Raw genomic sequence first — 24,963 nt, 5'->3', positions numbered from 1 at the left:
GGATTTGTAGCGTACTGTGAGTAAAAATCAGTCTCTTCACACATTCACACGATTACACAAAATGAAACCGCAATGTCTTGGGTCAGCCTACCATGCTTCTATGCTCTTTGTATTGAACATCATTGTGACAAATTGCTGCAATGCGCTGCTGTGAAGGCGCTTTCACTGTCAAGGCATTGCTGCAATGCGCTGCTGTGAAGGCGCTTTCACTATGAGGTGTGAAAATTGCACTTTTAGAATGACAGCCAGAGACATATTGTCACTTAAGAGACAAACAACTGCGGCAATTTGACACTTAGGGTGCACACATGTAAGAAAGAAAAAAGAAAATGATGTTTGCAGTATACAGCAGGGAGGAGTGAGCGAAGCACGCTTGATGATTGCTATGATGCGGGAGCGCCTGTGAGATTAGTCTGCAGTCCATTTCGGCTGTTCGATTGAGCACGGCATGTGCACACAACTGGGCTATATGTGTGTTTGGTGAAATTGAAAGATAAGACAGGTAGCAACAATATGAAATATCCGTAGCCACTGTCAGCATGGGTGAACGCTGACTCAAAGCAACAAAAAAAAAAATAAATAATGCTTTATTTGTACATTGTTATCAGGGCTTGAGACTTTGGAGGGTTGAAATTTAGCGCAATTCAATTGTAATGGTAAAAAAAAGGCCACAACGTAATTTATTGTTGAATGAAATATGTTATAAGTTAAGTGCCTTGAATATTTAATAATTGTGTACGCATTTGGATCATGTTGTTTGGGAAGACTGATTGTTTCCTTTGTGTTGCGAGCAAAAAAACAACAGACAAAGCATATAACAATACAGTCGACCTGCAGATGGTGAAAATCAACATGTAATTGACACCCAATGATATGCATTGGCTAAAAAAATAAATGAATAAATAAACATTAATCATATGTCTTCCGTGATGAGCTGGAGAAAAAAAAATGGATAAGTGAGTGAACTCCAGTGAGTGAATACGAGATGTGCTCACCTGTGAAGCCGGATGACGGAGGATTGGGCTGGATGTTCACCTGAGTATTGCCCTGAATCACATCCCAGAGGCCCCAAATATATCTGGGATGGAGGATGTAGAAGGGCTGGTCGGGATGCAACTTGCGGTGTTCCACGTATGGGCGAAACAGGTCGTAGTCTGGACTGGTGTACCACTGACAAAAAAAAAAAAAAAAAAGAAAAGAGGGGGGGGGGGGGGGGGGGGAACACTCCTTCAGAACAAAGGTACACATTCCAATGCTGTGCCAAAGTCCACTGTCATGAATGTTTGGAGAACATTTTCCACAGCAGTCATGTTGATATACTAAAATGGTACATACAGTTAACCATTACCGCAGAATATCCCAGTCACGATTATCTTTGAACATACAAAAGCAATGACTGATTGCCACTGGTTAATTTAAAAGAAATTCTTAATTAGAATGACTTTTGTCAGACTCAAGATATTGTACACTGTTTTAATTTCATGAACAGAGGAGGACTTACAATTTTGACAGTTTTCTTCACTGGGAGGCAATTTTGTACAGGACTTGAGTTGTATGTGCAGGAGTGCAAATATTTCTCAAAAAAGGCACGCACTCTACGGCCTGAGGCAGCCAGTAGTGAATTAAACGTGCCTCGAAATCAGTCAAAAATGTTCGTTGCAGCGCCTCTGACAATGAATTAATAAGAGATATAAACTGTCAATGACTGATGAGCCTCCAGAACGCCTCCTCTATTATGTGCGAATGAAAAATGTCTGCCGGGCGTCGCTGAGGGAGTACGCCTTGGACAAATGGATTCTTCCCACAAAATGTATTGAAGGAAATGAAGGTCATTTTTAATTCCAAACCTGGGAAAATTCTATACATATATTCGGTACTGTAACTGTTGTAGGTCAAAATGAATCTTGTGAAGCTAGTGCTGGTACTCAGCACAAATTATGGTGTCATAAAATCAACCTGTCAGTCAAAAGTGGCCATTTCAGTGTCTTGAAAGCAAATGTATTCACCACCTGACAACTAAAAAAAAAAAAAAAGATGAGCACAGCAAATTGGGGGAGCAAAGTGATCATTTTGTGGCCCATTAAATGCGATAATGAGATAGAAGAGCAACAATCCCTCAAGGTTGGGTGTAAGGTGAGGGCAAAGGCAGTGTCTGTCTAAATCTGTCTTTTTTTTTTTTAATTAGTCTTTTATCATACACAGGATAATGTTGCTGCACCAAAACAATAACAATGAAGTGTGAGTAAAGTGTTTTTTTTGGTTTTCTAATTAGTTTTCAATCCTTCTGGCGTAAGGTTTTGTAGAATGACACAAGTGGAGCTGACAAAATAATCATAAATCATAAGTGAGGGAAAAAAAACACAGCCATGCTCATAACTAATATCTCGTAACTAATAAGATCCAAAAGACTGTATTGACTGTTTTCCATTATTAACACTTCAAATCAACTTTCCATATTAAAATGAATGCGAATACCAAGAATTTAATACAGCCCCCCGCTCTCCAAAAATAATAAAACGTTTTTGTAATTTTTTAAAAAATGAGTAAATAGCACTGTATAATATTATACATTGCAAAAACATACAGCAATGGCAGTATTTTAAACCAAATAAAAAATTTTGTCACACATTCTCTTTCAATTGTGCTGCTCATTGTAGTGTCGACACCACCTGCAACTTTAGCAGAGGCTCAGAACCTCTTCTCAGTAAGGCAGTAATATTATTGTTCTTCGCAGGGGATAAATAATATATGCCTGGGGGTATTGTTATATGGTCTGTCTACATGTGTTGCAGCACAGTTTGTGTTCAGATATCCATTCCTTAAGGATGAACAACACCGCCACATCAATGCTAATTGTTAGCTCACATGCCTATGGGATTTCCAATTAGAAAAAAAAGACACATTTGTATCGTTAATGTGACAGTAAGTCAAAAATGATTTGGGCAAGCGATATTATAATTTTATTTGCATTATTTCACAACTGACAGATTTTTGTGGGTGTGGAAATCACATCAATGCAATTGCTATTACAATTCATTGATTGATGTATTTTTATTTTATGGTGAAACTATTACCAGGATAACTTTACAACACAAAGCCAAATCTGATATTTTTAAGGGCAGAACAAAGTCATACCTATGTTGATAAAAACGCGCTGACAGTGAATATATAAGGCAAGGGAGGGGTGGCACGTATGTGGAATGTGATAAGAACCTGAAAAATGTTTGGCTTGAAATTACATTCGACCGCCTGCATTCAATCACCAACTACAATTTCCAAAGCGAACGGACACTCTCCTGTAATGGCAACTAAAAGAATCAGAGTGGTGAAGATGCGGATGAATTATATGAGCCAACCAACCTTGTGAAGGTTGAGAGTGTAAGGCGCAGGGTCCCATGCCACCAAGGTTACATTCTTGTAAAGAGAACTGGTCTGGAAGTGACGCTTTGGACTTGCCATAACCTGTCGAGGATATTGAACATGCTTTTAATTCTCCCATCATATACTAGGCATTGGGAAAAAAAAACAAAAAACTAACTTGCAAGTGTTGGGCGCAAGCAGCTACAGTAAGACAAGTAAGACAGGGGAATCTTTTAAACACTTTCTATCAAATTTTCATTAGAAATACACAATTTTCAGCAACGAAATTATCACAGTATATTGCAACAACACATATAACTATGGCGCTTATAAATAAAATGTATTATTATTATTTTTTTTTTTTTTAAACTAAATACTGTTCAAAAACACAACTTTTTTGGACTCAAATATATCAATTTTTAGAGTAACAACTTGCCTTACTGACATTATAACATCCAACTGCATGCTTTGTTTTCCCCCAAAGGTGAAATCAAACACTTTTCCTTACAAAGTGTTCTATGCGGCCCCATCCTGATTCATAATTGCGTTTGTGGATTATGAATGAAGCTTTTTGGGCAAGGCTGAAATGGTGACACAAGTAAACCAAGCATGAGTCACCCCCCGTCCCCCACTATATAAGAACTTGAACACCATTGTTCGCATCAGTGGTTAGCTAGCTTGCTATTACTGTTAGCTGTAAAGTTCTTGTTACTCAATGTGCTGTGCCACGGCTTTGCGACAGTAGCTCAGCAATAGTCGAGTGGAGTGGGTGAGGGGTCAAAACTCAGATGCCTCCGTTGCTACTTGAACACAGAGTGCTTTCGAGCTTTCATCTGTGTTGACCTTGAAATATCTCCACACAAGACACTGACAAGGCTCCTACCCGTTGAAGTGCCTGTATATGTCAGGCTGGTGAAGTGGTATCAGCGTGCAGTATCGGTACATTACGGCACGAGTACAGCACAGATGTACAAGTATCAACACTAATACAAGTATGCATGTCGGTGAAAGCCTAATTATAAAGATACGAAAAATTAGCACAAAAACAGAATTCTAACATTACCCCCAAAAAGCTTGAATTATTGTAAGATGGATGGATAGATGGATTACATCATCGTAGCTTGGGTAACAGATGTAAATGTCCCTATATCTGGAGGCAAGGCCATGTTTTTTTCATGTCCCAACATTTGTAACCATATGGTGCCTATTTATTTATATGAATAATTCAGGATGCGTTCCTCTGCAGGACATCTAGTACATCAACGCCTGTCAACCTCATCATGTTATTTATGTCCTCACCATTGAGTTGATGATGCGTATGGTGGTCTTGCTGCCCACGTCTTTCTCATAGCCCTCGGTGGGCGCCGCGTTGAACCTCAACACGGCGTCATGAGCATCTGAAATCACACACATCGGCGATCACATTACGTGACAAACTGCTGCTATTTTTTTTTCCCCCATGATGATGACTACAAGATTCACAGGAGCCAGTGATGATGAACATCTTGCCATGTGACAAGACAAAATTATCATGAATTTCTCACACACACAAAAATACTGGGTTGTTTTGCTAACCCCCTTGCTGGGTAGCTAGATATTTTGAGCACATTGGGTTATTTTACCCAACGTTAGGTTAAATATTTTGAACCAGCAGACTGGGTTAAACATTGGATTGGGGCAGGCTGAAGAGCTTATTGCCATTTGAGAGAGCTTTGCTGTGTACTGAAGTTGAAGTCAATTGAATGTAACCTTTTTAGGAAAGGTGTTGAGGGTTATGAATGCCGATTCACAGCCACTGCCGGTCCCAAGCCTGCATGGGTTGGTTCCATTAGGAAGGGCAAAGCCACTCCCAGTTTGTTTACTGTCAAACTAAACATGTAAAAGAGAAGTAACATCCTGAATTTTAAACACCTAAAAAACTTTGACTTAGCGTCTGCTAGCTTAATGCTAACACATAATGGGAAACGGCATAGATGGGCTCATGAATATCGCACGTAGTACATACCATTGTTGATAATTATTGTCAAAAATCATTGACATTATCAGTATCTTCACATACATGAACACCATTATTGTATTGTTATTAATTTATTATGATTTGATTTCATAAGTGTGTATTCAAGTGGAATCTCCTTCACATTAATTAGTATCCAAAAAAGAGCTCTCGTTGGTGACCCCTGGTCAAGAGTTTGGCTGCTGAAGATCTTCAATTGCATAATAAGAAATAAAAAACATGGTGTGCTGCAACGAATCGTATTTGCATTTGTATAGGAGTGGAAACACATGAAGGCACACACTTTTCAGAAGTGTCACATTCATGTCGCAAAACTGCCCTCTAACGGTCAGTCTTGGTAACTGAGGGAGGTATTTTTAGACTTGAATTAGGGGCAAATAGGTGCGTGCAGTGCTCAGAAGATGGGACTGTAGTGGAAAAAATGTCTGACATGCGTCAAACAACCTTACTAATAGAATGAATACACGTTTATGAATCCATTAGATTATTAAATTCTATCAATTGCAATTAAATACAACATTAAACCCCAGAATAAAAGAGCACAAACCAATGCATATGTCATTAAATATACATTTCTAAGATAAATACATAAGTAAATGGATGTAACTATTGAAGACCAAAAATAAAATACAAATAAAAAGTCAAGAATAAAATCAATACGCTGCAATGCATTACTGCCACTGTGTGGTCAGCACAATGGACAGCAGCTCCAGATACACAATCAGTAGAAGAAGGAGAAGGAGAAGAAGAAGAATATCCATCCATCCATTATCTGAAAATTTTATCCTGGTGCTGGAGCCTATAACCAACTCGACTAACTAAACAAAATAGCTTCCCCAGAACTAGTTGGAGCATTGAAAAGGCAGACTAACTTGTCTATCTGAAGCTGTTGTCCATTGTATTGGCCACACGGTGGCAGTAATGCATTGCAAAAATGTATCATGAATCTTTCAAGAAGTTGTTATCCAACTGGTAACACGATAAAACATTTAATAAGAAGAAGAAGAAGAAGAAACACATGATGCCTCTCTGACAACTGTCAATCCAAAGTTTAAAAAATATAGGATGCAGCAAGTGTATCGGAGCTCAACATTTGAATGTTCCCTTGAAAAAAATAAAACAGGCTAAAAGTTAAATAATTCAAGTCATGTCAAAGTCTCTGACGTACCCATCGAGTCAAACCTCCTTTCGCGGTTACTAATGGCGTGATGAATATGCTGCGGCTGCTTGGCTTTGGGAAGCACGCACTAGTCCGCACTGAAGAACTAGGCATGAATGCCATTTTATTTAAATATTTGACTGCTTACAGTATAGTTCGGTAGTTGGCCCATGTCTGTGTCTGTGCGTGCGCGCGCGCGTGCGTGTGAAGAAGAGAGACACTAACTTCCTGTGTTTGTGAGCAGGTGCGCTTTTTATGACACAGAGGCGAAACAATGTTGCTATGAAAATAAACAAGTGCACAAATGCACTGTCAAATCTGGAGCTACCAGCTGGAGATTGATGTTGTACACTTGTTCATTTTTCGTGGGCTGACATTTGCTTTGTGTTGATTGCTAATTATCCTCTTTCCTCGTGTGGGGGCGGGAGTGTTTATTTGGTCAACTGCAGAGAGTACAAGGCTTGTATTGTGCAAAGGCATGTATTGGAAGAGAGAGAGACATGTATTTCAACTCTTTTATTATTGCAATATTGAATAACATAATTGCCCTGTGATTGGCTAGCGACCTGTCCAGAGTGTGACCCAGTGAGGATAAATAGTATTGAGAATGGATAGTTAGACAAGTAACAATTTTGTTGTACCTTGAGATAGGCTATGAGTCATCCAGTTTTTCAAAGGGACAAGCCATCATTCGGACATTTTTTATTTTTTAGTTTTTGCTTTGGTTTGTGAGCAAATTGTCATGTCAAGTGCTGTATGGTGGCAGTCAACTTAATAAGGAGTGCAGCAATTTGGCATAATGAACACATCTTCCAAAAAGATGCTTACAGCTGTTAATTGCTACTCTCAGTTGAAGTTTATGTCAAACTAAGCATAAAACAGAGAATTACACATGATTTTCAAACAAGAGAGCGAGAAAGATACACAGATAGTTGAGGTGTAGCAGTTAATTATTCAAATGGAGGATGCACACATGGAATTCATTGGAGAGTGGAGAATTTATTTATTCAAGTGGACAACAAATAAATCAGGTGCGGCTACAATTACAGCGGAGGCCTCCCTTTGAAGGAGTACGGCACTTTGAATGATGGCTAGTTGAAGTGCAATGTTTAATTATTCAAGTGGACGATGCACAGGAGAATTAATCGGGGTGCGGCGTGTCGTAGTGTGGGCTGCAGAAGCCTCTCTCGACTCAGAGAGATAAGAAACCGTTAATACATGATGTATTTCACATCACACAAGTGTCAACTTGCCAGGGCTTTCATCGCCTTTTTTTCTATGCACAGCTGCCACAATCAATATCAAACAGTCTGCATGCTGTTGAGGTTAACAGAAAAATGTTTAATGCATTCAGGAATCCAATTCAAAGAAGCTCCATGTGATGTAAAGACACCTGATGGGTTGCCAGGAGGGGGAGGGGGGGGCATGAGTGGTGGTGGTGGCAGGGGGCGTTACAGGGTTAATTATTTTATTTAATCATCTTTCCCCATTGAGATTAAGGGAAATGGCATTGATCTGTTCCAGTCACCACTGCCAAAAAAAAAAAAAAACACTGTAAATATGGACGTGTCGCTATTCGCAGAAGGGGTCAGTGCTTATCCTCTGCAAAGTAGGGGTTCACTGCAGTTCACTGGTGTGGAAGTGCGCTACGTCATAGCGAGAGCTGTTTATAATCATCTTTCCACCTCATGTAGCTGACTACTATAGCCAAAATATTTGAAACAACTCTCATGCGTGCTTGCTTTCCATCGTGTCAGCAAATCACCTCCACCACTTCCTGACCACAGCGATAGACTTGACAACTACGTAACAACTCACCTCCTCCATACATCCTCAGCTTACATTCGTTTTTGCGAACAAGATTCAAGGCGTGCGTGCAACTCACATTCTCTCATATACTATTTTATATTTAGTGTTATATAGCACTCCATTATGGATACGGTGGTTTCGGAGGTAATAAGGGAACCAAAAAAAAAAAAAAAAATGCAGTCCTAAAAAAATTAAGAGTCCTCTTTTTTTGTCGAAGATGTTGAAATACTAAATTGTGTGAAAACGCTGACATTTCGAGAGTAGCCCTTAACACGACATAAATTCAAAAATTTATAACAGACGCTTATGATTTACACTGGGAAAAAATGGTGTGTTGAATTAACTCACTTTTATATCGGCAAAAGGTTGCACAAAATCAAATTATCTGGATCCAGAGCCATTTTTGAAGTAGACTATACAGCTACTTCAAAACTGTATCTGGATCCAAATAATTAGATTTATTGCATGTATATTGCCCATCCCTGCAGTTCAAAATTCAAGCGATGATTCAGGAAGTGACAGCAAATTAGAGGAACTCCAAAACTACTCACCAATCTCTTTGCCCAGTCTCGATCGTAGGATGGCGCCGGCAGAGGCGACCACGGCACAGGTCTTGAAGCTACTCCCACCTTGCAGCTGCTCCAATGGGAGGGACGGCACGAGACGGGCCCATCCTAATGAAGAGAAGGGCTTCTCCGATCCATCTACGGTGCTGAGCTGGGCCTGAGTCTTCATCTGACACAGCAGCTGCTTGGCACTTTGAGAGGCTCGGCGGGGCCCCTTGTAGGCCACGTTGTGTTTGTTGGTCTTCATGTACTCATTCCGGGCTTGCTGCAGCCTCGGGTCCAGCATGTCGGCGGACAAGCGGCCCTGCCACAGGCGCTTCAACAGCAATGCCGACTTGGATGAGTAGTTCTCCTCCAGGTTAAAGGAGGCATCACCAGCCGCCCTGACACCTTCGGTTCTTACTCTGTTTGTCTTCAGTTCATCCGCGTTTTCTCGCTCATCTTCGTCGTCCTCCTCCTCTCCTCCATGGGGCTGTGCTCTGCTCAGGCGGTCGTGATGCTCCGTAGTATGGGAAGTCATTTCACGACTTTGGACCACCGGGTCAGAGTGAGAGCCCACATTCTCTGTGCCAAAGGAAGACCAGGCCGCCAGAGTCTGGGGGTCCATGTAGTCTTGCCGACCGACCTCCTGGCTGCCATAGTTGGCAAAGGCCGCGCTGCTGCTGGAGACCACAGAGGTGGTGTGAGACTCGGGGTCCAGCAAGGTGGGGGTCGAGCTGGATAGTACGACGGGGTTCTGCTGATGGGAGGCCTGGATGGAAGCTAGGCGGCGGGTATCGGGGTGCTGGGAAAACAGGGAGCCAACGGAGGTCGGCGACTTGTTAACGCGGGCATCCAGGAAGTAGGAGAAAAGGGCCAGAAAGATGAGAACCCAGGCCAGCATTCCCACCAACACGAGCCTCCTCCACTGCCACATGCTGGACTTCATTACTGAGGCTCACCGACAACAACGCCCTGCAGCTGGAGTGGGGGGTGGGGGCGGGGAGAGGGAGGTGGGTCAGGGTCAGCCAAGACGTCAGCTGGAGTGCCTGGGGGAGATAGAAAAATCATAAGGAAGGAAGATCTGGTCTGGTATGTTCACATTGTGACTTAAATTACTAGATAACATTTTCTTCCTGAAAGGTATGCCCCAGTTTTATGAGTTTTTAAACCAGGCAACACACTCGATTGTGTGACCACATTTTGAAAGTTTTTCATCGGGCAATCAAGACGGTAAATTAAAACCAGATAACGTATCATTGATCTCGTATGAAAAGCATATCTGTATGCAAGCAAATGTTTTCACGGATAAATACGTGACACTTGCAGTTCATGGAAAAAAAAAAAAACAGAACTCCAATTGTGGGTGTTTTTAGCCTAAAAAGAAAAAGAAAAAAAAATGGTTATACAAACTCTTGAATGGACATTGACAAAGCCAACCATTCCCTCATCTGCCTGAGTCAAATATGACGTTCACCTATCCTTTGTATAAAAATGACAGATTCCTGCATCCATAAAAATATATACAGTCTTCTTTGGTTCTTCTATTACGGCCTCTGTAAAGTTAAGAGCGTCTAAAGCAGTCATACATATTTTTGTCACAATCTAAAACAGTTTCCAGGTATCCTGATAAAAATCCTGACCGATTTGCATCAAAATACACAAACGATAAGTTTTGAATGACTGTATTAGAGGTTCTACTTTACACAGTAAAGGAAGTGAGTGAGTGAAGCTTTAAATACACATTAAGGTACCGCAACCTACCGCTACTTAGCCAAACCTAATTAGAAAAAGATGGTCTCTTAATGTGAGACAGGCTTTTCTCAAGGGGACGAATGGGGGGAGGGGGTGGGGGGTGGGGGTTCTCATCAGAGCGAAACCTTTCGTCGTAATTACAACTTCCTGTCGGTTCTGCCAGGACTTGCAGAGTGCAGCAGAAAGGCTCCCAGGCACCGCTGACATAAAGCCAACCCCCTTTAACCCTCCACATCCACATCCGCGCAAACACACCTCCTGCCTTGGGCCACACAGGAGGCCAAAGCTCGAAGGGTTGACCTCGCTCCAGGAAAACAGCGAGGAGCAACTGGGCCAAAGAGCAGTGATTGCATGGAGACTCCAAACACACATATCTGAAGTGACATGCTTTGTAAAAGCCTTGAGGCCACATCAAGTGGGAGCCGTGATTCATATGTCGCGAGTGTAGCAGTTCCAACACGTCTACAGGAGGTCAAATGCTTTCTGGTGGAAAAATAAGACTTTCGAATACACTGGAAGTCTGACTGACGCTCTCACTCTCCTTTTACAAATACAATAAGCACACAGCTGCCCCGAATGTCTTCGACAAACCAAATGACATCTCGAACGTGTGTGTAGTTTCCCCTCACCCGGCAGCATTCAGGTTTCCGACGGCGAGCATGAAACAACACGAGCGTACAGATGGTGAGGCGAGAGCAGAGGACGGCGTTTTGCTGAGGCTCTCCACAGAGCAGCACAAGGCAACAAGATGCAAAAAAAAAAAAAAAAAAAAGGATGACTATAAGCTCCAAAATGATGGGGTAGCCTCCTTGAGAGCAAGATGAATGTATTTATGGCATTTGGCTTTTAATTCATGTAAATCATACTAATGCTCACTGAGCTGTGTTTTCCATGTTCCTCTAGAGATGCATTTTGGCTTCTTATTCTGTTGAAGGTTACATTTTTTTTTTTTTTGTCGGACAAAACGCTCTATTATTAAAGCTTATGACGAATTATTGGATGTCTTAGTGGAATTTGCTGAAGACTGCGTCAAACGGAGAATTGAAGTGAATTTATTCATCTGAAACTGAGCATTCAGTGAGCTTGTTCTTATGAGAATTCAAAAGGAATTTGTTTGGAAATAACTGTTTTGTTTCTCGCTAACATAATTCCCTTTTTTTTTTTTTTTCTTCAGATTACTCCTTCGCATCCATTTTCAACAGGTTTTTTTTTTTTTTTCAGATTACTCCTTCGCATCCATTTTCAACAAGCCTTGTCTTCATTGAGGGTTTTAGGGGAGCTGAGGTTCGGGTTAAAGTCAGGGTATGTAGACAGACAGACAGACAGACCGACCGACCATTGGTCAATCATACAGACAGACAGACAGACCGACCGACTGACCATTGGTCAATCACGGGGGCAGGTTAGCAGCCGAGCGTGCATGTTCGGAGCATGTCAGACTTCCCAGAGGGGAATCCAGGACTGAAACGGGGAAAGAAGTAATTCCATCATTGTTCTCAATGTCTCAGAGCAAGGCATGATTTCCTACGGTGGTCTTTGCTGATGGGCTTTCCATTCACGCTCACAAATGGACAAGCAAGTCTCAGAGCAGAGGAAAACCACAAAAGAAAAACGTCTTCTTTGCAGAAGAAACTTTTCCATTACTTGTTCCAATTGATGTTCCGTGTAATCCTCCTCCTCCTCAATATACAGACGACATAGGCGACGTCAGAACAGACCGTCTTGTCTGTGCCTACCGCCAGATGATTGCAGGCTTGTGTAATCATCAAAATGACAGCACTTACACCTGTAGCTTGGACTGCTAAAAAAAAAATCTTGGTGGCTTAAAGCGCAGGGGACCTGCTAGATCACGGGTGTTAAACTAATTTTAGTTAGCGTTTCATTTGGAGGGCCGTTATGACTGAAACCATACAAAGAAATCAAGAATAACTGTTGATTCAACTATTGTTTAAGTTGCTGTCATGAGAGGTTTGGTAAAAAGTGTATGCTTAGAATATATCTCTTATTTATTACATGTGAGAATTTGAAATTTTGGTCGACATTTTAGAAAGGATCATGGAAGTTGACATGTCTGAGCTGCTTTCGCGGGCCACATGAAATGATGTGGCGGGGCCAGATGTGGCCCCCGGGCCTTGAGTTTGACACCAGCGTGCTAGATGGTATTGTAATGCCCTCACAAGCGGTCAAAGGTGGACACAGAATTTTTTATTTATTTATTGAACAAATGTACACGTGAGAACGACATTCATTAACCAGTTGCCGATTGATTTCCATTTTTTTTTAGCAACACAATGGGCCATTTGTGTAGTCGCTGATGGCGTAAGGGTAGACCCGCCTGACTTGTGTACGGGCAGCACGGGATCGGTACCCACTCGGTGACGGTGTGGATTTGGGTGTGAATGTTTTTTTTTGTCTCTCTCTGTGTTCTGCGACTGACTGGCGACCAGTTCAGGGTATCGTCTGCCATCTGCCCCAAGTCAGCAGGCATATGCTCTAGTAACTCGACGTGACCCTGTTCAGGATAAGCGGTGTTAAAAATGGATGGATGTATGTTCCTAATGTCAAGTCATTTGCATTCAAATGTAGACTCACAAACATTTGCTAACAGCTAAATATGTACTGCTAAATGTTAGCAATCATAAAACCAGATAAATCTAATAGTAATCCCGCCTATTTTTACACGGCCCTTTGATCTTGCAGACTGCCTAACCATTCGAGTAAGTGAGCACACATTGTGTGACTAAAACACTGACCGATGCCTCGTTCTTCATGAAGTATTAAAGACTCAAAGTGAAGCTTTCTGCCGGCATCTCCGAAAATAAAGCTTTAATATTTGCCTCTGAGCAGTCGAAGCGGGCGACAAACAAGCAGGTACATCACCGCGAGGCAACAACATTTTGCTCACAAACACAAGCACACATCAATGAAGGAATGTGTGTTGTGGGGCTTTTCCTGGAGACTTTGAACATAACACAGCTCCAGCTGCACCTACATTTACAACCTTAGCAATATGAATAAAATCCTAAAATACAATTTGTCCTTGACAAGGTTGATTCGGTTTACTTGAACAGTAAGAACGGTACTGACTGATTATTTTGATGAGCGATTCTGTCGATCATATAGGTGACTCGGATTTACACGCAGAGTTTCTGCGCGACCATGACGCTATGTACTACATGAGCTGCTTCGAGAAAACGATCAGGTTCCTATATTAACATCAATTATTTTTTGAATGACATTTAATCTATAAGGGTTAAATGTCACAATTTCCATTAAATTTAAGCCACAGCTCGAATTTTTGGATCTTGATGATATCTGAAGTACAATTAGAAACACCGCACATGAACATGATCCAAATAAAACTGCGACCTGTGTACACTGCACAGAAAAACTTGAATAGATGACTCCATTGTGTTCTCCCAGGGGAAGACAACAGATAAGGAATGACCAGTCGCAGAAGAACCAATAAAGGAATTATAAGACAAACCGAACGAAGCATACAGTAGCCTAGCTAAAATGTGCCGAGGCCAAAGACCATCTCACTGCATACTTTGTACAAAGTGCATTTTGACTGCTCGCTTAATTAGCATTTTTCTCGCGTGAAACATGGAAGAAAAATAAACCATAACAACATTGGCATCCATTTCCTATCCGCTTTTCCTTTTCAGTTGCTCTTTTACTCGAGCAGGTTTACCTGCCGATTGAGTAGAAGCAAATGTGGCTAAAGAAAAACTGGTCGGGTTTACTTTCTGGACCTGGAGTTGACGCTTCTGTCAGATCGGATGATTTGCATTTTGGCCGTCGATATAGGCAAATGCAATCTTGCTACCATGAATGACACCACCAGTGACGACATCCCTAATACAAGAACTGACAATTTCAAAATGATCACACACACCTTAATTAAAATGACATATTGTGTAGCATTTTCAATAACTGTCCTCTCTTCCCGCCCACAGGCGAATATCTGGCTGAAACTTTAATCAGCACGGAGATGCTGAAATACGACGACCGACATCAAAGCTTACTTTTCAAAGCTCAGAACTCACTTCACTACACTGACCACAGCTCTCTCATCCCTTAATGAACCCCTAAAATAAAATTCCAGGCCACATTGGCTTGGGTATTGGGGGTTATTATTACTGTGTAGTGCCCCCCCCACAAAAAAAAAAACTAACACCCTTGATTTATTTTCCCCCCCCCCCCGTCAGCAGTCTTTGTGAAAAAGATGCATTTTTACAGAAACCATTGGGGCACCAATGCTCTTAACCGAGTGACGATGTACCATAAAAAAATACAAATACAATTTTTTAAAAAAGAGAGAAAAGGTGATTCTCCATCACGATGAGGGCAAGCGGTGAGTTGATGATAATCCTGTCTCGCCTCTTTTTTTCCCCACACCATGCTTCTCATTTCACTCACCACATGTATTAATATATGCAAAGACGCTGTTAAATCAAAGAAGGCTCTAGAACAGAACGTCCTCCGAGGGCCACGCTAGATGAATGGGGGGAAAAAAAACATGATGCAACAATCCAATTTATTATTACAGTAAATATGATTGTACATTAAAGGTTTTGGAGCCTTTTTCTGATGCGCCTTACCCCTTATCTTATCTTTCAGACCTAAACTACTCATCCAAAATGTGCTGATGGGGGGGGCAAAAAATCGATTTTCGTTGGACTGTGGAAGGATTAGACACGTAATACAGGGTCCACCAAGGTCAGACCAAGGGAGCATTAACTCTATTACAAAGTGATCCCACTGAGGCAGATTAAGCCCGCTTCTCTCGTACAACCACAGCACCGATGACACGCAAAAGTCAATTTCTGCAAACAAGTGCTGTGAAACCTATTAATCCAGCTCTTAAGAGGCCAACTCCACCCATTAATGACTCAGCAGAGTGTGACAGGGAGGCGAGAACTTGAAGAACTCCAACCTGGTTTACAGTTAGTCCCCGAAGTATTTGGATGATTTAATTACTTTGAGTTTATACACCCCCCACAATCAACACGGGATTGAAATGTAGACCTTCAACTTTAATTCAACAGGTTGTATGCACCATTGCGGCATTTTAAGGCAGAGTCTGTCCATTTTGAAAAAGGTTTCAAAGGGAACTACGGTAGTAGCAACTTCAGTGGTCTGGTACTCTCCATTCATATGGTTCTTAAAGACAAACAAAACATGCTCATCAATAAAAACGTATAGGGTAATTCAAGTAATTACCCTAAAAAAAAAAAAAAAAAAAAGTAATACAATGATATATGGAAGAAAACCACCTAAGATATGTGGTATTTCCAATGATCTTGTTCATTAAGCATATCAATATAACAATCACTAGACCACCCCAGGTATGCAACCAAAGTACTTTCATGAAGATCTGATGTTGCATTTTAAAATGAAAGGCCTCCAAAATCTGCAGTTTTGAACATTACATTTTTTTTTTAATCAAAAATTAAATTTTCGTTATCCCGCAAACGGATCAGTTCCACGGCACACTAGACCACCCCAGGTACCCAACCAAAATAAATTTTATTAAGATTGGATGTTCCATTTCAAAATCAAAGGCCTCCGAAATCTAAAGTTCGACCATTGCCCCTGATTTAAAAAAGAAAAATCATAAAAAAATTCCAATTTCGTTATCCCGCAACCCAAACAGGTCTAGGGCACACTAGACCACCCCTGGCATCTAACTAAAATGCTTTCATTAAGATCTGATGATGCAATACAGTAGCAACACATTATTTGAGAGCACATATCTGAACACTTTCACCGTGCCAGTGGCAAGGACCTATGCAGGAAATACAGCCGTGCTCCGCCTCACGTTACAGCCCATAAATCCCGCTAAGGGAGCGGGGACATCCCCAGCAGGCTAGCGTTTGATGTGAGCGAGTGGAGAAAGTCCACTCAGAGTTCAACTCAGCACTCGCTCCCTTTGTTGTGGCGACATGAACGGTAATTAGCTATTCTTTGGTTTCCAGTCATTGGGATTGTGGACATGGTGACCTCGAGACTAAATTGGCCATTTGATGTCACCGTATGAGTTTGCGAACAGGAAATCCATCGATTTTTTTTTTTTTTTTTTTGGTGTGCTTTTCTTCGTTAAGGTCAACGGTGAACTGGAACCTAGAGGCTGGCCCGTCTTCATCACATTGGGAATGATCATGCGGCATAGCCTGGGCCAAACCGCGCTACATGCTTCATACTTGAAAGCTTCAAACCTTAATTGTGGAATTACCCCTTTAGATTCATGGAGCGATGTATGTCCTTTCACTAGTGGATCAGAGACGTCATGCTCAAAATATGCACACGTCTGCTACAAGTTACGTTAGGAAGTAAAAAAGAAGCTGTAGCCATTGACGGAAAAAAAGATTGGTTCACTTCTCCTGTCCCGTGTAAATCTGCTTCAATTCCAAGCACCGACTCGCAGATCCAAATACACATCCACGCTTTACGCAGACGCTCCTCTCTCCTCATCCTCAGCTCCAGCAGCCATTCATCCAGCAGCATCAACGCAGACTGTCCAACAGCGCCGGTATCTCCGCTGATCAAAACGGGGCTGTGAAAAATGCTGCCCATTACAGGCGCAAAAAACACAAGCGCCCCGGGGCTGTCGAGCGGCGATAGTCAAATAGTGACGACATTCTTCCCAATCAAAATCAGTGCTGGTACACGTGTGCTGTCGAGAAAGGGGTAACCATCAAGCACAGATTCTTCTTCTTCGACAAATGCTGTGGCCAAAACTCTGAAAACAGTCCACGACAGTTCCACACTAAGGACAACAAACACCATATGACCACAAGACAAAAACAACAAAAAAAGCTGAGTTCTTGAAGAGCTCTCGCAGACGGCTGCCAGCTACGGCGCCATCTTGATCCGACCTCTTGACTAACAAAACACAGAAATACTTAAAACGTCACCATGAATTGTTTTTGTCAACACCTACAAATGTGTTTAGCACTCTGGCTATTGTATTTGGAGGTAAAAACTGCTGAGACAATAAGCTCGCGAAAAAAAATGCAAAGCTCTGCATCCATTTTCAGACATCTTAACTCCTTTAAGCTACGTGAACTCCTGATACCAAATATGGACTCAGATTAGCAGCCTCTTAGGGATTTACTGCACTACTATGATACACAATAAGCTGCTCACACATGCCACGTCCCTGTTTAAGAAGCTCAACAGTTAGTAGCAAACACATAAACACTCACTGACCACATGATGTATACAGTGTAATGGGATTGAATACAAGAAATGCATTACAAAAAACAAAAAAGCTGACTTTAATCATTCTCATTTTCGCCATCCTTCATTATGTTCACTGTATTTGAAGAAATATGGAATTAATTACAGAGCCACTAGTTTATCACGATGGGTGAGACCATGTAAAAATAAGTTATAGTTTATGCCTTATCCCTTTCATGCACCCTGTAACCTGATAAAATGATCAGCTGTCTGTCCACTGTCGTAATTGCTGTCCCAGCACATCGTAATAACAATGCTACTTTTTTTTTTTTAACCACATTGTATCGGCAAATATAGCTCAGAAAAATCTGAAAAGCGAGAGGCTGGTGGGTGGACAGCAATACAGCGGAGAGATTAGTTTATTCGTTTTTTGGGAGTGGAAAGTCCAGTAAAAGGTGAATCTCATCCCTCTTGTAGTGTATTCAAATGTGCAGGCCAATGAGAGTAAATATAAATTACAGCAGTTTAAGGCCTTTGTAAACGGAGGCTAATTGGCCTGAAAGTCGGCGCCTTTTACGTGGCGAATTCAGATCCCACACCCGTGCGGGTGTGAGGGGCATAGGTGGTCCCCTTGATTGCGGCACTGCTTTTGAAGCTCCTAACTGCTGCTCTGGTCAGTTAGCGAGCATCTGAAATTACACCTCCACCTTCCCACGGTGCCCGCCCGGCCCACTCGCTTCCGCAAATGATGAGGCCTGGAAGTGATGAGAGGGAAAACTTCTCCTGCGGCTTTGACCAGCAGTCAAATTACATACCAGCATTTTTTTGGGGATCAGAACGCTTAGCTCTTTCCATGTACACATGCTGCTCCATCTTCAACATATGGAACATTTGGTGACGCCACCACAGAAAAGAAGAAAACCATTCACATGAACTCATTCACACCTATGGGCAATTTCATGTACAGGTATCTAAGATGTATGTTTTTGGAATATGCGGGAGGAAAGCCAGGGAAAAGCCACGGAAGCACAGGGAGAACATGTGAACCACGCAGAAGGGCCTGAACCGACATCCAAATCAATAACCTGCGAGGCAGACATGCTAACCACTTGTCTGCTGTGCTGGCATGAAGAGTACAAAATGATTAAAAAGCAACAGTATACACATTAAAGTTACCAAGCAGCTGTTAAGTAGTCCAAGTAGCTTCAGCCTCGCAAAATAAATACATGAAGAAAATATCAGACATTCCCCCAAAACATACTAATATAGTACGTAAAAGGAAAGTGGACGCAAATTTTTTTTGAAAAATGCTCAGTGAAAATAGCAGCAGCATTCCTGTCATTTTGGTCCTGGAATCAAATGTCCATCATCTATCACATCACATTTTTTTTCCTCTGAAAAATAAATGAGGAGTTAGCTCTCAGAGTTTGACTCACGCAAGCGGGGTCGGGGGGTATGAAAGAATAAAACACGTTTTTGTGAATGATGGTCGTCACTCATTGCACACATAAGTGGCCTTCTCCCCGGACTTCCTGTGCGCCGCCACTAATGAGGCCGCTCAATCTGTGACTAACTATGTTATCAGGTCATCACTGACTGCAATTATACATTTCATTAGTTCCTATACTTAGAGCAGCACTTCTTTGGTGGCAGCCAGTCAGCCTTCAAAATGTCCTTTTCCAGCCACTGATTTACAGCTAGATAGACGTTTAGCAGCATTGGAGCTGTGAATGAATCATTGTGCTGTTATCATCCATAAAATACATCATATTTATTAGCGAAGTTGTTTAAAGCCAGTTTGTGTGGAGCGGCATGACCCAGTTTCCATCTGACAGATAAATAATTCCACTCCAGTTCTGTAGGTGGCTGTGGCCACCAGAGTTTTACGTACACATAATTCCTAATGCAAATCGATGTCCATCATTAGTTTTACTTTTTCCAGCACCTTTATCAACTTGAAATATATCTTCTACTGATTTTAAGACTTAACTCATCCTAAGTTCTTCCACCTGAATAAGCTTCACTTGTCATCTTGAATTTAGCGCAGCTGTTCAGCGGACTCGATCATGCGAACTTTTTGAAAATAGCTTTTTCTTTTTTTTTCTCATGAGATTGTTTGACTGACGTGTTCAAGCCTGTTACATTTCTTCGATGGAGAACAATTGCTTTCACTCAACATGACACAACGCCATAAATGGGCTCTGCTACGAGCCCAATGTTAACAAAAGTAATTTGGCTCTACAATGAATGGCTTTCATCATAGAGTCAACCTTATGGTCACACTTAGACTAAACCAGTTTGATCCTTTGTCAATGTGGCATTTTAAAAATTGCATCATAATCATACAACATGCCTAAACTGGGTGCGTGTGCATTTGCTTATTGTATATGCGCAACCATTCCCAGGCTCACCTCTTCAACTGTGCTCGGAAGTGAACTAAGCTGGGAGTGCGGCATGGAGGGATCAAATTAGCCCAGTGAACAAGACTTGAGGTGTTAAGTGTGCCCAGAGACTACTAAAGTAATAAAAAACTGTTGCCAGGGGTTCTCAAAAATACATATTTAGGGCAATTATATGCATTCAACTTGCCTTTTTTTGCTCCCTAATGCAAAAAATGTCCATAAAAACTGTGCTTGCATAAGCGTGGTGTGGACAAACTTCTCTTGGGAACAAACGATGATACAGATTCGGAGCTAGGTTCACAAATGGACTAAAAATTCACCCACTGAAAGAGACTTCCTAATGAGTTGTAGTTGTTCGCTCGCTGCAGGTGTCCCAATACTTTTATCCGAAGCACGTTCGGTAGATTTATCACCTCTCGAGCGGCTTGTGGTTTGCAACACATTTAGCACATCTGCCGCACTAACAAGGGCTTGCGTTGAGGTGTTCTCCACATGCCAACTGGCACATTTGTCCCACTCTGGCATGTACACACAAACGTAGCTTCCCAAAAAAACAAAAACAAAAAAAAAACGCCTTATCATTTTTTTTCTTTGCCTTTTATTCCCCTTGCTCCAATTCTGCAAAAAATGAAAACACACTCATGCATTCAGCTCATTGGTAGTGGACACAGAGAGAAGGGGGGGGGGGCAGTTTTGCATTGTCTCTATCACTCACCTGGAGCCACCTGGCACACCCAGTCTGCACACGTCATATGCTACGGTAGATGTCCAATGCCAACCAGTAATACCACAGCAGGAATTTTTCCATGTTATGGTTGCATCGGCCCATTAGCATGTTCACTACGCATCATTTAGATTGGTGTCTGATAGAGTATAGACAAACTCAAAGTTATCATGTTTAAAAGTTTCATTTGTATGCTTGATTGACCTCAAACGCGTGTGTTTAGAGCACACAGGAAAAAGGGCCAACTTGAGCTGAATGAAACTGAGGCCTTGTTAACTGATAGTACAAACAGGAAGGTTCAACTTCAGGTGGGCAGAACGATAAGATGTCCTTCAGTTTGTGCAGTGTCTCAATTCATGCGAAATATACCCATTGAATTAACAAGGTATCCATTGCTTGTAACGAGAAATGTTTTGGCCTCTGAGGGGCGTATCGGTGGGCGAGGCTGAGAGGCGTGACATGTAAATGAAGAAGGGAAGGGTGTTTTTCCTCATACGTCACTTGTAATTTACATACACGATCAATAAAAAGCCAGCAGAGGCTGCAGAGGTCAGGTGTCAGTTAAGGAGCGCGCACGGAGTGGCTTCGTAGAAAACTGCGCCTCCTGCCGGCAGAAAAGACAATCTCTTCCTGAGTCTGCTTATTTAACTGTCCGAGCGAACATCTCTGACAGTGTCTATGATGATTATTAGAACTGTTCGGCAACTAAAATGTATCTACGTAACTGTGTTAACCAACTGTCAAGCGTAGCCCTTATCTGGCCATAATTCCTCTGACGGAAAAAAAAAAAAAAAAAAGTATAAAAATCTCTAGTCAGTCAGGTGGCTAGTGGTTATGCTAATACTGTGGCTAATTCTGAATGCTATTACTAGCTTGGTTCACAGTTCGACAGCTGTGAACAAGTTGCGATTGGCTGTCGCGACGCAATGTGTGTCTTGCAGGTCAAATTTACCAACTCAAGCGAATGAACAAAAAAAAAAGAAAAATCTTTTTTTTTCTCCAACAATTTGTAAGTTGACTAAATACCTCAGACAAGATGTTGTTGGCAAACTCACAAGAGCTCAGTTCAAACTTGGTGAGTGCCAAACTTTTAATTTGTATTAGTTTTTAGTGTCACTTGTTCCAAAAAAATCAACAGAAAGTGTGAAGAGAGGAAGAAAATAATACAGAAGTGAAGTGAGCGGGTTCACTTTCAAAGCAGTGAGCCACCCTACAGGGCATTTTTTGATCGAATAATTAACTGTTTTGTCAGTGTAATACAGTCTTTTGTTGGGGTAATACAGTGGTTAGCTTCTTTTAACACATGCGAGACACATTTACATTTTTATATTGACGGTCGTTCGATTTCTACACTTGTATGGCAGAATGTTAAAACACTTACTTAAAGCATTGCCTGTACAGTGAAATATTTTATGATGGGGACGTTTGAACTCTCTAACTTATGACTTCTGTTTCCATAATTTCCAGATGCGACATTTGGAGTTTTCTTCGTGGTCTCAAAAATATGTTTTTCTGCCCCCCTGCTTACCTTCAGCGAGCTGAGCGTCCACCACAATAAAGCAGTGTTTGACGGCTGGATAATGAGACAGTCCAATTGGATATCATTTCCGACTAATATGCACTTCAAAGTCTATAATTAGTTGGATGAACCCAAAAAGTCTTTTAAGATCCACTAAAATCAGAAAGCAGTACTCTTATTCCAATTGCTGTTGCAGTTTGCCCTTTTCTGGAATGTCCCTCTTTAATGAAACAGAGTCCTCGGGTGTCAAACAGATTTTTGTCGCAGGTCACCTTGTAGTTGGGGGTTTCCGTCAGAGGGCCGTTTTGGCTGCGAAACAATATTCAGTAGCTATATAATGGCATCATCATATTATTTCATGCACATGAGAAACTGATTCATACTGTTGGTAGATTTGAAAAACGAAGCCAAGGAAAAGCTGTTCAATTCATAAAGCTTCCTAAATTGTATCAAGTGCATTTTTCATTTCAGTGGACCAGAAAGTGTAGTACAAACAAGATGCCAGGTTGTGTATTTTTAGTAAAGTATCACATCCAGTATACGCCTCCTCAACAAGAACGTTAGATCCCCAGGTAGATCTTGACAGCGCAGAGTGATAAACCACCACTTTCCTGAGGTGACAGACATGCAGGCACTTCAAAGGCAACGCACACACACACACACACACACACACACACACACACACGCACACACCCACACAAAAAAAAATCGCACTAAATTTCTGCTCATGCAAGTGCGTTTAACCCGCCGCCCCCAATCACCACCCCCAACCAACATCCTCAAACCTTCCCTTGCATCAAGGAAACACAGGAAGCAAGCACATGATAAGAAAACTCACATTTGCTCATCAAGCTAACTAATAAAAGCATCACCCCAACCTTTATTGACGTTTTTTGGCTGCCAGGAGCAGGTACTAGTTGGTACTAGATATTGTACTTAGGGATACAAGCAGATACAAAATGGTTGACATTTAAACATGCATGGCTAAAAGTGATTTAAAAAAAAGTAATGGCAAATGCTAACCACATGCTAACATTAGCTCTACATTGGCTTCTCTGCTGCCTTCAGTCTCTTCTCAACCAAAATTAAATTGAAATAAAATTAAACTGAGAAGCACATACAGGAGACCGTCGTTCGTCATTGTTGCCATTGGTTAGAGGATTTACATTGTTTTTCTTTTTTGTTACTTTGTTTTGCTGCGGGTTCTTTCCTGTGTTAGGATTTTGAAATGGAAAATTCGCACCCCAAATCAAAGTTGGTAGATAGAAAGAAGTATGAGCACACATCTCCAGCGTTAAATTTAAGCAGTTTTTAAGTCATTTTGGTATCTATGTTTTCCTCCGGGTTGCACCAAAAAACTTCAAGTCCATGCCATATGGAAACATACATGTGCATTTTGGCCTTAGAAAAGAGTAGAAGGGCCATTCCACCGAATCGGTATCATTTGCATATCCAGGAAATATGCACGATACAATTAGCTATAAAATATATTTTTTTAGTCAATGGGGAAAACAAAATGTATAGCCTGCACATTGATCTGACTGCATATTTAATCAATATTATCCATCACATTATTCTTTCCTCCAAAGGGTTGCTCCTCTTCAAATTAGAAGCCATGTCTCAAGGCGCAGCGTCGACTTGAACAAATAAACCCCTCTGCGTAAACAGACACCTTCGTTACCTCGGTTAACATTAAAAAATGAATGCTCAGCCCATTTAAATTCTGATGCTAAAACAGCAGCGTCTCAGATTAATTGAATTCCTTAGTGCAGCTGTACAGGGAAATAAATTGAGTTCTACCGTAGCACTATTTGTGAAAGCTGTGGCAAATGGTGGCAATTCGCAGCAGTATGTCGTCAAAGAAGTGTCCCCCAATCGAGCTGCTCACAGACACTTTCATTGTCTCCGTTTAGAAGAGCATTTAATGTTTTCTGCTAATTCCAGTTGAACCCCGTTGCGAACCAAAACAGCAGCACATAACGAAGGAAGTAAACATATCGAGGTAATTCAGGTGCGGAGTCTTACCCCACCGGCCACAATTTGCAAATAACTGTACATATGGAGTAAAGCAGTTTTATCCCCATGTGGTATCTTCCCCTCATTTAACAAACCATGCAGCTAGTTAGACGTTTGATCTGATTTTAGTGAATCATCAAGCACACATTTCGTTACTGTAAACATGGTTGTATGTTGTGTCTAAGTTGTGTGCGGCAAAGTGCACGCGCAAAAAACCCACTATGCCCCCACGTACACACACTTTCACGATGAGGAATCCTTCCTTTAAACGATGGGGGGGGGGGGTTGTCAGGTTTGCATATTGGCATCAAATATGCTGGAATTGACACACCGTGCACGCTCGCGTGGTTCCATGCACGCGCCCCCTCGTGTGGGAATGCAGCTTGGTGCGCGCGACCGGGACAAAGAACTCGTGCACAACGTGCAATTCATTCAAACGGTGTTATTGTTTTTTGTTTTTTGTGGGGGGGGGGGG

General features: G+C 41.6%; 1 protein-coding gene across 1 annotated transcript in view; it reads right to left on the bottom strand.

The window, feature by feature from the left end:
• Nucleotides 1-24,963, bottom strand: part of st6gal2a (ST6 beta-galactosamide alpha-2,6-sialyltranferase 2a) — a 31,412-nt gene that overhangs the window by 5,756 nt on the left and 693 nt on the right. The window contains exons 2-5 of the mRNA XM_019894539.1: nt 8,894-9,936; nt 4,660-4,757; nt 3,361-3,462; nt 996-1,170 (exon numbers count right to left, since the gene is read on the bottom strand). Coding sequence (XP_019750098.1) covers nt 996-1,170; nt 3,361-3,462; nt 4,660-4,757; nt 8,894-9,836 — 1,318 coding nt within the window. The 5' untranslated portion in view covers nt 9,837-9,936. The remainder of the gene's footprint in view (nt 1-995; nt 1,171-3,360; nt 3,463-4,659; nt 4,758-8,893; nt 9,937-24,963) is intronic.

This window comes from Hippocampus comes, unplaced genomic scaffold, assembly GCF_001891065.2.
Source record: "Hippocampus comes isolate QL1 unplaced genomic scaffold, H_comes_QL1_v1.1 scaffold96, whole genome shotgun sequence".
In the NCBI taxonomy this organism is placed as follows: Eukaryota; Metazoa; Chordata; class Actinopteri; order Syngnathiformes; family Syngnathidae; genus Hippocampus; species Hippocampus comes.
The sequence above is the reverse complement of the archived record's forward strand: the minus strand, read 5'-3'. Positions and strand labels throughout refer to the sequence as shown.